Below are 13,399 nucleotides of genomic sequence, written 5' to 3' on the forward strand. Positions count from 1 at the left end.
CAGGAACTGGGGCATCCCACCAAACCTGGGGGCTCAGCTAAGAGCGAAAAGTAAGGAGTGGGGCATCACAGATTCTCTTGAAGCGTCTGGAGTATGGGAAGGATGCGAAGTAGACCAAGCCGGGGGTGAGAAAGGACAGGCCCTCAAAACTCTACTGAAGAGCATGTCAGGAAGAGAAAGAAATGGGATATCAGGGCCTAAGTCATAAAGCGTGAGGGGATTAAGAACAATTTGAGGCATGCTGGTGCCTTGAGGGGCAAGTGGGCGTGAGGCAGGACAGGGCAGTACATTCCCTCAGGGGAAGAGGCGGGTGTGTGGCAGATGGATCTTGGGCACCAAAACCCCTATAGTACACAAAGGTGTGAGAAGGAAGAACCTAGGGCATCACGTTTCCCTCCTGGGGAGCATGTGGGTTCTGTGGGTGTGAGAAGAGGAAAGCGCCACCCTGGAAGGGAAGCTCAGGCAGCGGAAGCTGCTGGGTTGTGCCTGCAATCGGAGCGTTGCCCCTTTAATTGTGTCCCCAGCCCTCGGGCGTCTCTGTCCAACGCCCACGTCAGCAAATACCTTTTGTTTCTCTCACGTTCGGGCTTCCAGGCTTTGGGGCGGCGGGACCCGCCACTCGCACTGAAGCCACACAGAGCCCGGCCCGCGGGTTCGGGGATCCCGCCTCCTGCTCTCTCCGGCCCGGCGGCTGCCGCCCGCGGAACCCAGCCGGTAAGTGGCGGCGGCGCAGCCCGCCGGCAGACCGGCCTGGGCGTTGGGGTGCGGGGGCTGAAACGGCCCCGGAGCCAGCCGAAGGCCGGGGGCGGCGAGCCGCTCCCGCGGGCTCTGACACGAAGCGGGCCGGGGCCCTTCGGCGGACGCTCCCGGGCCCAGGCGCTCTCCGGAGCCGAGCTTCAGCCCCGCGAGAGCCGCGTTTGCCGAGAGACCGAAGCGGGCGCCATTTGCAGCCCCGGGCGCGGCTGTGAGGGGCCGGGGCCGGCAACAAAGGGCTGGCGGGAAGCGGGTGCGGGGCGAGAGCAGGCGGAGGGGGAGGCGGGTTCGCACGCAGGCAGCCAGACCGGGATCGGGGCCGAGCGAGGCGGCGCGGGCAACGCCGGGCGCGGGCGGCGGGTCTCGGGGGGGGGGCGGGGGCCCGGCGGGAGCCGCACAAAGCGGGAGGCTTGAGCCTGAGGAGAACCCCCGCCGGGGCGAGCGGGTGTCGGCGCTGCAGCCGCCCGGGCAGCCCACAGGGCCCTGCCGGGCTTGAGCCCCACGGCGCCTGGCCCGCTGGCGGCCGCCGGCTGCCCCCAGCTCCTGTCGGGCACTGGCGCCCCGGCCGCTGGGGAGGGCGGCCGGCACTGCGGGCTCCAGTCGCTAGGCGCTGCTGCCCCTGGTCGCTGGGCGGGCGTGTCTCGCGCCGTCGGGCGTCCCTGGCTCCCGATGGCTGAAGGACCAATGCGGACTGGCCGCGCGGGTGAGTGACAGCGCCCTCCGCCAATGTCACGGCGCGGGAGCCCGGCCCGGCGGCTTCGGTGCCCGTGGCGAGTTTGCTGCCGCGGCTGCTGGCCGCGGTTTTGGTCTCCCTCCGTGCAGAGGATGTGACCGTCGCGGTGCTGGTCTCGCTCCTCTCCTCCCTGTGCTGATGTGGGCTGTTCCTTCGGAAAAAGAAGGAATGGTCTCAGTGCATACTGTATTTCCGAAAGACCGCTGCTTTTAGAATTGGGTTCCGCAACTCTGGTTTACATGTAGCATGTCAAGATTGTAATTATTCTTTATTGTAGAGCAACGCTTCCTGTTACCCTTTTTTTTGGGATGGAGATTTCTTCCCATCAGTTTCATCTCCTGCAGCAACTAAATGAGCAGCGCAAGCAAGATTTATTCTGTGACTGCTGTATTCTGGTTGAGGGGAAGGTTTTCAAAGCACATCGAAATGTGCTGTTTGCCAGTAGTGGTTATTTCAAAATGCTCCTTTCCCAGGGCTCAAAGGAGACAAGTCAGCCAACGACTGCTACCTTCCAGGCATTTTCTCCTGACACATTTACAGTTATTCTGGATTTTGTGTATTCTGGCAAACTCTCTCTCACTGGCCAGAATGTCATTGAGGTCATGTCAGCTGCTAGCTATCTTCAGATGACTGATGTTATTAGTGTTTGTAAGACCTTCATTAAGTCATCACTGGACATCAGTGAGAAGGAGAAGGATAGATATTTCAGCCTGTCAGACAAAGATGTAAATTCCAATGGTGTGGAACGCTCATGCTTGTATGGTGCTGACTGGAGAACAGAAAACAGTCCCCCTCATTCTCACTTAAATCCTGATCAAGGGACTTGTGTGATGAGTGGAAATGCTTGGAGCAATTTCAGCTACTATCCAACTTCTCAAAGAAATTCGCAGCAGCAGCTGGCCAAACATGACCAAAGGCAGGATTCCATTAAAAAAACTAGACATTTAGGATTGCAACAATCCTCTGACATTCCCCATTATAAATCAAGCAAGCTTGAAGACCGATCCTCAGACCCTACTAGCCACATTTCTCAATCTGAAGAGGAAGTCCAAATTGACACAGAAATTGACTCTGCCCATGCTGGGTACCAATATGGTCAGGGGTCCGATGTGATGCCAAGGAGCTTGGCTGTGTCACAGCAAGAGCATGAATCACCCCATTCTTCTAGCAAGTCAAAGTCCTCAAAAGCAGATGAGCAATATGGCAACATGCCCTCAATTTTAGGTGTAATGGGGAGCTGGGCTGAAGGTAAGAGTTGGTCATTTGTACCTCTCCCCTCAGTTTCTTTCAAAAATGTTGTTGAATCTTTACTGTATGAAAGTTACAATGGAAAATTTATATAACAATCTATTATATCACCAGCTCTATCAATGGGGAAGTATGTGTGACTGCACCCAAAATGCAGGGGGAGGGAATACATTCAGCTGCATTGCCTAGAAATGCAAGATTGGAAAGTAACATTCCCTAAGTGGTACAACTCTGTTACGGCTACCTACAGTATCTTTCTACTTTAAGTCACTAACTTTTGAATTGGTTCTCAAGTTTTGGAAGGATTCCAAAATGGGGTGAGTTTCACAAAATTAGAGCTCTCACTTCTCTTCCTCTCCCACTGTAATTCTGTTGCATTAACCCCTATGCCCTTAGGTAGACACAGAAACAAAAGCCATGTAGCAAAGGTATGCAACAAACTACTAGGGATCTTGGGATAGGTTCTCAGCTGGAGTAAATTTGTAGCTCCATTGACCTATATTCCCTTTATTTTTGCTATATCTTTTTAAAGATATGGTGACCAGAACTGAACACTATTTCCTAGTGCAGGTGTACCATCCGACAGTATTATCTTTTTACATTATTTTTCAGTCCCGTCCTTTTACATTCTAATACTTGTTGCTTTACCATTGACTTCTGCTCAGTATGCAGCATTGCTGAGCTGTCCATCATGATATCCAGGTCTTTCTTTCCTGAGGGTTTACAGTTAATGTGGAGCACTGTACAGTGTACACACCGTTCCAACTCATGAACTATGAGCTGTTTGTGAAAGCACACTCTCAGTAGTTGATTTTAGCCACAATTCTCTTTTTAGTAGAGAGAATATCACAAGAGACTACTAGTTCAAGCTGGAACCAACGTGGGGTTGTTTTTTTCCTAGGAAAGGTATGTAGGGTCAAAGTCTTAAGTTCTTATAGAAGTATTAGAATTTTGGCAGAGACTGGCAGCTAAATCAGGCCAGCCTTTTCAGGTCTCAAACTTTGTGATTTTTTTTAATTTATTTCTGTTGATTAAAACTTCTCATATGTCCATGTTCCCAAAACATCTTTTGAAATTATACTCTAATAATTGGACTCTCTCGTGAGTTTTTGCTTTATCACCTCTTCCTTTGGTCATAATTATTGTGCATTACTAATTGTAATGTAATGTTCTGCTAACTACTGGGCAATACAGGCAAAGTAACTTTACAAAATTGAAGTTTTAAGTGGCAGGCAACCAAACACTAGAGATCAGATATATGATCTCTTAAGATTTACCAACCAAAGATTCCTGTGGAAGGTGAAGGGTGTCAGAATGCAGTTTATTTTATCTTGTTTCACATTCTGGGAAGGCACTGGCTTCTTTGCTCCTCACATTCATGCAACAGAGCAGAAGTAGGTGTTGGGATTCCGTCCAAGACCTCTTCCACTTGACTTATCCAGAACAACTCATCCAATTCTAGAAGAAAACTTCATCCAGTTTTCTGGAATCCAAAAACTCAGTCTGACTCTAGCTGGTCACTCAAGTTACTTTTTTAGGATGTAACAGCTCTATGCCCACGCTAGCCAGGCCCAGACACAGGGGTTTTAGGTACAGGATTATACCATGATTCTACATCATATCACACAGTACACAGTTTCCTAGCTACTAACATTTATGCTTTTTGAATCTAATCGGTTTACACATTGTACGGATCGAGTAAGGACCAATCATGTTGCAGATTGTGTAAAGACCAATCACTTATGTCCCCACCTGATTTACATTTCAAGCTTATCAGTTCAGCATGTTCCCACTTATCTCATCTAGCCCAAAAATACCATCTCCAGCATAGCTTGTCACACCCTTGTTTACAGTTTAGCCTTGCACTCAAATCAAGCTATATGCAAGTTTACTCATGCCAAGCAAAATCTATGCTAATAGTAGGGAATCTTGTTCCTCAAAACCACTTTACTGTTAATTGCAATCACCAGTCAAAGAACACTCCCCCTATCCCCATCATGCTTTTTTTTTAAAAGAGCCTGTGGAGGAAGCGAGGAAGGTCATGGTGATGACAACTTTATAATGTGGTGGAAGGGCATAGCAATAGGAGAAAAGATACCGGTGTTCTGTTTCCAGCGGTACTGCTGACTTGCTGTACGATCTTAGGCAAACCATTTAGGTCCCAGTCCTGTAAATACTGAAGTCAATAGGACTATCCACATGCTTAATTAACTGTAAGTATAAAAAAAGGGTTGTGTGTTTTTTGTTTTTTTTTATTAAAGGATTGGGGCCTAAAGCTGTTTATCTGTAAAATGGGGATAATAATGCTTATTCCCTGGTGAAAACCATTATGAAAGTGCTATGTAGTTGTTTGCCATTGTTAACCTAAAAATTGGGGGCGGGAATTAATTCCCTGACATATTTTGTTAATTACTGCTTTGGCATTTCAAGCTATTTTATTTTTGAGGCATGAACTTTGTATATTTACGCCTCAGTTCTTCTGCCTTGATCTGCTGGCAGTGGAGCTGTACAGTATAACTAGGAAAAAGAAAAGGAGTACTTGCGTCCGATAAATTTGTTAGTCTCTAAGGTGCCACAAGTACTCCTTTTCTTTTTGCGAATACAGACTAACACGGCTGCTACTCTGAAACCTGTCAGTATAACTAGTAGAAATGCTAATCTTTCAGACACTAACATTACAAAGGTAGTTAATTTTGAATGGCTGAAATAGCTATCTTATCAAACTCCATTGTTACTATAATCAAAGTGTTTGTCCAGGCTGGCTTATAAACACTAACCCTTCAGTGGCTCCCTAGTTTCATCCTGCAAGTTTGGTCACTATCCTTTATTTTTATTCTTATCCATTCTAGTATAGCCAGTTGTTGAGTCCTTTTCTTTTATTCCACTGCTACATATTTAACATGAAAAAACGATGACATCCTGTGGAACTGAAGGGTTGACTCTGAAAGATTTGTGATGTTAATTCACTGCTTTTTATAGTCAACATAACTTATAAATTAGAAAAAGTATTTTAGAATTTGTCATATTAGACCTGTTATGATATTTTTCAGGTTTTTAATAGGATTGTTTTGTAACAGATGATCTGCCCAGGATGAGATTCAAGTGCCCATTCTGCACCCATGTGGTGAAGCGAAAAGCAGACCTAAAGCGCCACCTTCGTTGCCATACAGGAGAACGACCTTATCCATGTGAGGCATGTGGAAAAAGATTTAGCAGGCTAGACCACCTAAGTAGCCATTTTCGAACAGTATGTATTTTAGACAAAGACTGCATGGTTTCATTTAATGCATGTACAAGTGTATGTCTTGGAGTATAATGTATGGATGTATATTATTTTACATTACTCAATCTGCTTGGCATGATTATGCCATTTTTTTTTAAAGCAAGGTTAATATAAAATGGCACTCTAGTGGTTTAAAAACATGTCAACTTGAAATTTAATCCTTTTGAAAAGGGATGAATTTCATCCTTGTTTAGAGGGCCTGCAAAAGGGCTACGTACAATTTAAGACCTCCAAATAGGGTATAGGCCTTGTGTGAGCCCTTTGGAGATGGGTGAATGTTGCTCAAAAGGAATTGAAAGTAGTATTTGGCACTACTCCTACCCCTTTCCATTTCTTTGTCTTAAAAATCACTTCTCCCTCTTCCCTGTTGCTCTGTGAAAGACTCCTATAAATGAGGAAACAAACTGACTAACCAATTTGACTATACAAAAAGTAAAACTGCAAATACAGAATTTTTCTTAAGTGTTAGTACAGTAATAGGTAGACTTGCACACAAGTGTAGCTCTTTTAAATTTTGGCTTTGTTCCTTTAATCCCTATTTAATTGTCTTTTAAAAATAAGTTCAGGAATAAGGTAAAACTGGTGGTACTGGGGGAAATAAGCTGTAATATTTGAGAAGGGATCTGGCAGGGTGGATGGAGAACCTAGAGCGGGGTGGGCATACTTTTTGGGCTGAGGGCCACTTCTGGGTGGGAAAATTGTATGCAGGGCAGGGGGTTGGGGTGCAGGAGGGAGTGCAGGGTGTGGGAGGGGGTGTGGTGTGCAGGAAGAGGCTCAGGGCAAGGGATTGGGGCAGAAGAGGGGTGTGGGGTATATGAGGGGGCTCATGGAAGGCGGTTGGGGTGCAGGAGGGAGCTCAGGGCAGTGGATTGGGGTACAGGAGGGGTGCGGCAGGGGGCTCAGGACAGGGGGTTGGGGTGTGGCGGGGGCTCAGAGCAGGGGGTTGGGGTGCGGGGTTCAGCAGTGGGCTCAGGGCAGGGGGTTGGGGAGCAGGAGGGGTGCAAGGTGCAGGCAGGGGACTTAAGGCAGGGAGTTGGGGGGTGGGGATGCAGGAGGGGTTCGGGCTCCGGCCTGGCACCGCTTACCTAAAGCAGCTCCAGGGTGGCAGCAGTGTGCACCCGGGCCAGGGCAGGGGCCTCACGCCACGCCACTCCAGGAAGCAGCTGGAACCACTTCCCTGCGCCCTTCCCCTTCTTCCTCTGCCCTCCCCCCAAAAAAGACTACCACTCAAACCAGAGGACTTCATTAACTGTCAACTTACCTCATTTCAGGCCCAAAGCTAACTGTTTTCCACACACATTTGGCACCTTCTCGTTTATATTGTTGAAAAGTTACAACAGAAAAATAATAATGAAACTTGTTATTTACCCTTAAGGAATTAATCCGACATCCATCTTAATGAATGAATAATTATTTTGTGTCACCTATTTATTAGGTTCATGTTTTTGGACCCTGACAGGTTGAAAATTATGTGTGTCAGTAACATATAGATCTGTAGGACGATTACAGAAAGATGAAATCAGATGATCTGTGACAGAAATCTTTGGTATACATACACACAAGCCTGTATGCTCTCCCTCTTCGTATTTTTATTTAGTAAATTTTGTATTTGAAAGTGAAATCTGAAATTGTTGAATGAGCACAGTTCTGTCATACTACTTAAGTAACAAATCACAATTTTTTGTTGCAGATTTTTTTAAATTCCCAGTTATGAAATAATAAAGCCAGAACTCAGTTCACTGGGGGTGGTTAGAATTTTCCTATGCTGCCTGGATTCTTAACACTAAAAGTTTAATTTCTCAACCAGGCCTGTCCTTGAGGACAGAATTATAAACTTTAAACTGAGACAGAACTTTTCAAAAAAGGCAAGTGCTCTGTAGTGTTGAGATCACAACACAGGGTTTTCAGCTCCCCTGTGAATCTCCTTTTGGGCTACTCAGTAGGTTTGTTTAAATCAGCCTAAATTAATTTTTTTTATAAACTTGTGAAGCACAAAGTTGTCAAATGATATCTGACTGCCTCTTCACAACACAAGAACACAGAACTTGTTTGGCTATCCTACTCTTATGGAGGAAAATACCAGCTTTTATCCATTTCAATTTTCACAGATTCATCAAGCCTGTAAGCCAATCTGCAGAAAGTGTAAGCGCCATGTGACTGAGCTGACAGGGCAAGTGGTCCAAGAGGGGACAAGACGTTACAGACTCTGTAATGAATGTCTGGCTGAAGCCGGCATAGACAGCATCCGCATTGACTTGGAGGCTGAACCACAGCTTGAATTTCCACAAGAAGGGGATAAAGATTCCAGGTGGCACTACAGTGAAGACAACAGATCGGATGTGGAGATTGTGGAGGATGGGTCTACTGACTTGGTCATCCAACAGGTTGATGATAGTGAAGATGAAGCAGAAGAACAGGAAGTAAAGCCAAATATTAGGTAGTAGTGAGTGAACTGAGAATTAGTAAATCTCCCCTCTTACATTGACTTCCAGTGTCTTGACCATTAGCCCCCAACCAGCCTGTTCTTAATATACAAAGATCTACTATATTGGCTTCTTATGAACTTGTCTAAACTTGCATGCGTTTATGGACATGCCATTGAGTCCATTTTGAATTTTGTTACTCAAAGTATCAATATTTTGCTTCATTAGAAACAATCCATCCTGCGATGGAATAATGGATGAACAATGAAACTGAACTACTACGATAACTTTATAGCAGACAGTGGGTCCCTTCTCAAACCTTTTTCGTTGTGGGGAGGGGTAAAAAACACTTTAAAATTTCACATTTCACTGTAAATTACCCTATTTTAAAACTTTTATAGGCGGCGGGGGGGAAGAGAGCGCGGAGTTTATATCCAGTATCACCTGGTGACAGCTAAGTATAACAGGGTAGCCCAGTACAGAACATAAACAAAATTTTCTTTAAAATCCAGAAATGAGGGTGCCCTTCCATGGAATTTAATAACTTCTTGATATCAAGTTTAGAGAAGCCAGGAAAAACTTTCAGAAATATTGTATATAAAATGTTTTAGATGTGATAGCACATATCTGGAAAAGCACTTTTTTGTAAAACTTCTAATAAGAAAAAAACAGTAGCAGACCATTCATTCAGGAAAACTTTTTCCCAGAAAATAAACAAATGGATATAACTTCTAGTCAATGCATCACAGATCAAGTGATGTCTGAGAGAAATCATTCATTGATACTGCTAAATGTCTTATTCACTTTGAAAATCGGGAATACTCGTTCTTTCCATCAAAATCCACTCAGTCTTTTGTTAACTACCCAAGGAAAGCAATTTTTTAAAATAATGAATTTTTGTACTTCTCAAAAGTGCCAAATTGACATGACTGAGAATTGTATGTAGTGTAGTTGTAGCTGTGTCAGTCCCAAGATATTTAGAGAGACAAGGTGGGTGAGGTAATACTTTTATTGGACCAACTTACGTTAGTGACAGAGACAAGCTTTCGAGCGACACAGAGCTCTGACCTGAAGAAGAGCTCTGTGTTGCTCAAAAACTTGTCGCTCTCACCAACAGAAATTTATTATAATATAAAATATATTGTCTCACCCACCATTACTGAGATTTCTTAGTTATAAGAACAGGTACAACGCTACCAATGGCAGTTCAAGCTTCCCAAAACTACTGTAAAGTAAACACCTTCAGGGGTGAAAAGGGTTGTTTTAGCCTTCATGCTAGTTCCTTCCTTGTCCCCTCATTACATTTTCAACAATGGTCTCACAGCTAACTAACCTGTACACCTGGTAATTAGAAACTGAACTAATGCAAACTAATTTTAATCTAAGCCACTGAATATTTTGGTCCATAGTGATCTGTACTCAATTTGAACTGGTAAGTTAAAGGTAATGTTCCCAATGTCATTCAGTCACCAAGAGGACCTTGTAATCTTCTTTTCCTAAGCTTTCTCAGTGAACAATATACCCTGAAAACATACATACAATTTGTTACTTTGTCTACAATTAGAATACAAGAGGTGATTAGTGCCAACCAGAGAATGCTGCTGAGACAAAATAAGCCACTTTTACTCTCTGATATAGTGAGTTAACCAGCACTGCAAACATGAAACAAACACATGCATGCTACTAGTGTGCTTTTCTACAATCTCATTTTGAACAGAAATAATCTGTAGTTGGATGATTTAAAGATAATTGGACATAATTATTAAAAGCTTCATCCTGCCCTCATGGAAATTACAGGTGTTATCATTTATTTCAATGGGTGCAGGATTATGCCCTAAATTTCTATTTTCCATAAATCCTTGCTTGTCTGAATTTTTCTCTGATAGTAAATTGCAGGTTTTATCTCTTTGCACTATATCAATAAGCATGCTTGCCTGACGTCTAGATTAACTACAGCAACATTACAAAAGTGTACTATTGTAACTTCTCTACCCATTTACATCTTTACATAAGTGGATTTCAAGTAGTGCTTTTTAAAGATGCGTAATCTTAATTTAATATCTGCATTACCTGAGAGAGCAGCATTTTCTTTTTGGGATGTTGATAGCTAGCAGGAATGTTAAATGAAAACCTGGGCAATGCCTTCCTGGAGATCATAGACTGGGTCCTAAATTTCTATACTGGCAGAGGCTGAGAGCAGTCCAGAAGTAGTATGCTCATCTTCTAGGGAGAAGAATACCCTCTTTCGCCTTTGTCTGCCTCAGAAACAGTGTTCACTGCCTCAAGAGAAAGCCTTGTCCGTTCTTTTTCATATGGCAGAATGGGATGACCAGAGGTGGGCTCTGATAAAACAGGGAAGTGAAAGGAGATTGCTTATGGGCTCCTATAGCTGATTTTAATTTTAATTATAATTATTCCAGATTTTCTCCTGCTATCACCTGTTTAAATTTGTTTTATGTTCCTTTTCACGCAGAAATTTGCACAATGGGTTTGCTCTGAAACTGCACAGAAAACTCTTAAAGTTTTCCACTTTCCACAAAATTCCTGTAGTGGCTGGCAGAGGCAAGAAATCCAAGCAGACTTCTTCCATTTCTGCCAGAACTCCTAATATACTACAATTAAAACTTTGTAAAATATTCCATGACCAACCTGAACTAACTTTCAGACCTAACAAAGGAATGAAAATAGAGAGACTGAATGGCTTCAGAGAGCAGTTAATTTAGTAATTTGCTAACAGAAACCTGATTTACAGGTAAGAGGGAAAACTCCTGTTCAATCAGTAGTCAGCCACAATAAATTCCAGTTAGTAATAAATTCCACTGTGCCAGAATATTGAGCAATCATAGGAAATGATGGGGAGAGGGCTTTAGGGCCACGCACATAACCTGGGCTACATCTGCTGAGGATGACATCTAGTGTGTAGCCTATTGCAATGGTTTTCAAACGGCAGGTCGTGACCCAGTACTGGGATGCGGCGGCTCTGGTCAGCACTGCTGACTGGGCCGTTAAAAGTCCTACCTGTTCTGACGCTTCGCTGTGCCACAGAAGCAGCCAGCAGCAGGTCCGGCTCATAGGCAGGGGGGTCACGGGTCTCTGCGCGCTGCCCCTGCCTGGGCAATGGAACCTGGGGGGTGGGGGTGCCTGTGGGCGAGCGCCACACAGCTGCTTGTGTGCCTCTGCCTAGGAGCTGGGCCTGCTGCTGGCCGCTTCTGAGGCGTAGTGTGGTCCGCAGTGCCAGGACAGGCAGGAAGCCTGCCTTAACGCTGTCGCTGACCTGGAGCCGCCTGAGGTAACCCCAATCCCCAGCCCTGAGCCCCCCCAAACCTGGAGCCCCTTCCTGCACCCCAAACCCCTCATCCCCAGAGTCTGCACCCCCACCCCTGACCCCCCCCACCCCACCCTGAGCCCCCCAAACTCAGCCCCCACCTGCACTTCAATCCCTGGCCCCACCCCAGAGCCCTGACCCCCTCCTGCACGCCAACCTTGGCCCAGAGCCCCCTCCAACACCCTGAGCCCCTCCCACACCCCGAGCCCCTCCTCCCCAGCTCAGTTGGGTCACGGGCCATCAACACTTTTCTTCAACTGGGTCGCCAGAAAAAAGGTTTGAAAACCACTGGTCTATTGGGTATGTGGGGTTTTTCTTTTTAGAGCATAGACATGCTGGTCTGAGTCAGGATATTTGATTAGATGGACATTTATCTATCTCCAGGAGTGGTCAATAGCAGATGCTTCAAAAGAAGGTACAAAACCCCTGTAATGGGCAGGTCTGGAACAACCTGCTCACATGAGGGAAATTTCTTCCCAACACTAGGCAGTTAGTGGCTGGCTGTGTCCTGACGCACAAGGGTTTCTACAGTTTTAAATACATTTATCCAAGATAATGTAACCAGATGTTTTTATTTGTCATGTCTAGTCCATTTTGAAAATTTTATTAAGCTATGAGACTATCTTGAGGCAGTGATTTCAACAGGTAAACATGTTTTGTATTTTAAAGTATGTTTTATACTTGCCTTTTTAATTTGATTTATTCACATATTTTTGTACTGCAAAACATGGTAAACAGAAGTGCCTGACACTCTTTATCATTCATCATTTTACATACTTTATCATGTTCCCTCTGTTCCTTTTCTAAATGTAAATGGTCCTAATTTTTTAAACATCTCCTCTCATGAAAACCTTTTGCTTCTAATCACTTTCTTTGCATGTTAGGTAGTAATGTCATACAATTCTTCTCCAGAAGCCCCCTCTCTTTATGCCCAGAAAAAAAACCATAGCCTGGCTGAGCAAATTTTAATGGAAATGGGGCTGATACCCTGCTGGCTTCATAGGACTGTTCAATAGAAAAAGTAACCTATCTGGCAAAATCAACTGATTGTAATACTCCCTTCTTGGTACTCTGCCAGACTACAGATAAGTCAGCTGACTTCCTGCACTTCTAAACATCTTGAGAAGCTGTTCACAATTGTCACATTGACTTCCTCTCCTGTCAAGGACATGACTGGGATGTTAGCGGTCATGCCTAATGGTCAGAGCTACGGGAGTAGCCAGGCCTGGAGGTTAGAATGGAGCCAAGTTGGAGTCAAGATTCAGGGCCACAGGACATGTAGGGACAGAGGCAAGAGCAGAGCTGAGGGGCACAGCCAGGGGTCAGAAGCCAAATGTCAGATCCAATGGGTGAGCCGGAGACTTGGTCAGGAAGCGGACCCAGACTTCTCAAGGGCAGGGACAGAAGCAGGTACAGCAAGCAGGATCAAGTGCAGTTGCAGTTAGGGAATGCGCTGAGCAGTCAGCAAGGTCTGGGTATTGCTGGGTTAAACAGTAATTAGCTCTACCCCTCCATCAATTAGGTAGCCTGTTAAGATCAGCTGTGTCCAGTGTGGTGGTAGGAGACTGTCCCTGCTGCAACTGGCTCCTTGACAGTACTTCCCCCATCTAAGGGCGTGGTCTTTCTGGCTCCTT

General features: G+C 45.1%; 1 protein-coding gene across 1 annotated transcript; it reads left to right on the plus strand.

Annotated features, from left to right (window-relative positions):
* Positions 1-631: 631 nt before the first annotated feature.
* LOC140900405 (zinc finger and BTB domain-containing protein 8A) lies at positions 632-12,596 on the plus strand. Its single transcript, XM_073317654.1, has 4 exons — positions 632-714; positions 1,764-2,734; positions 5,812-5,981; positions 8,126-12,596. Exons 2-4 carry the CDS (start codon positions 1,795-1,797, stop codon positions 8,456-8,458), a joined length of 1,443 nt encoding a protein of 480 aa, XP_073173755.1. The 5' UTR covers positions 632-714; positions 1,764-1,794; the 3' UTR covers positions 8,459-12,596.
* Positions 12,597-13,399: the final 803 nt, after the last annotated feature.

This window comes from Lepidochelys kempii, chromosome 19 (genome assembly GCF_965140285.1).
Source record: "Lepidochelys kempii isolate rLepKem1 chromosome 19, rLepKem1.hap1, whole genome shotgun sequence".
In the NCBI taxonomy this organism is placed as follows: domain Eukaryota; kingdom Metazoa; phylum Chordata; order Testudines; family Cheloniidae; genus Lepidochelys; species Lepidochelys kempii.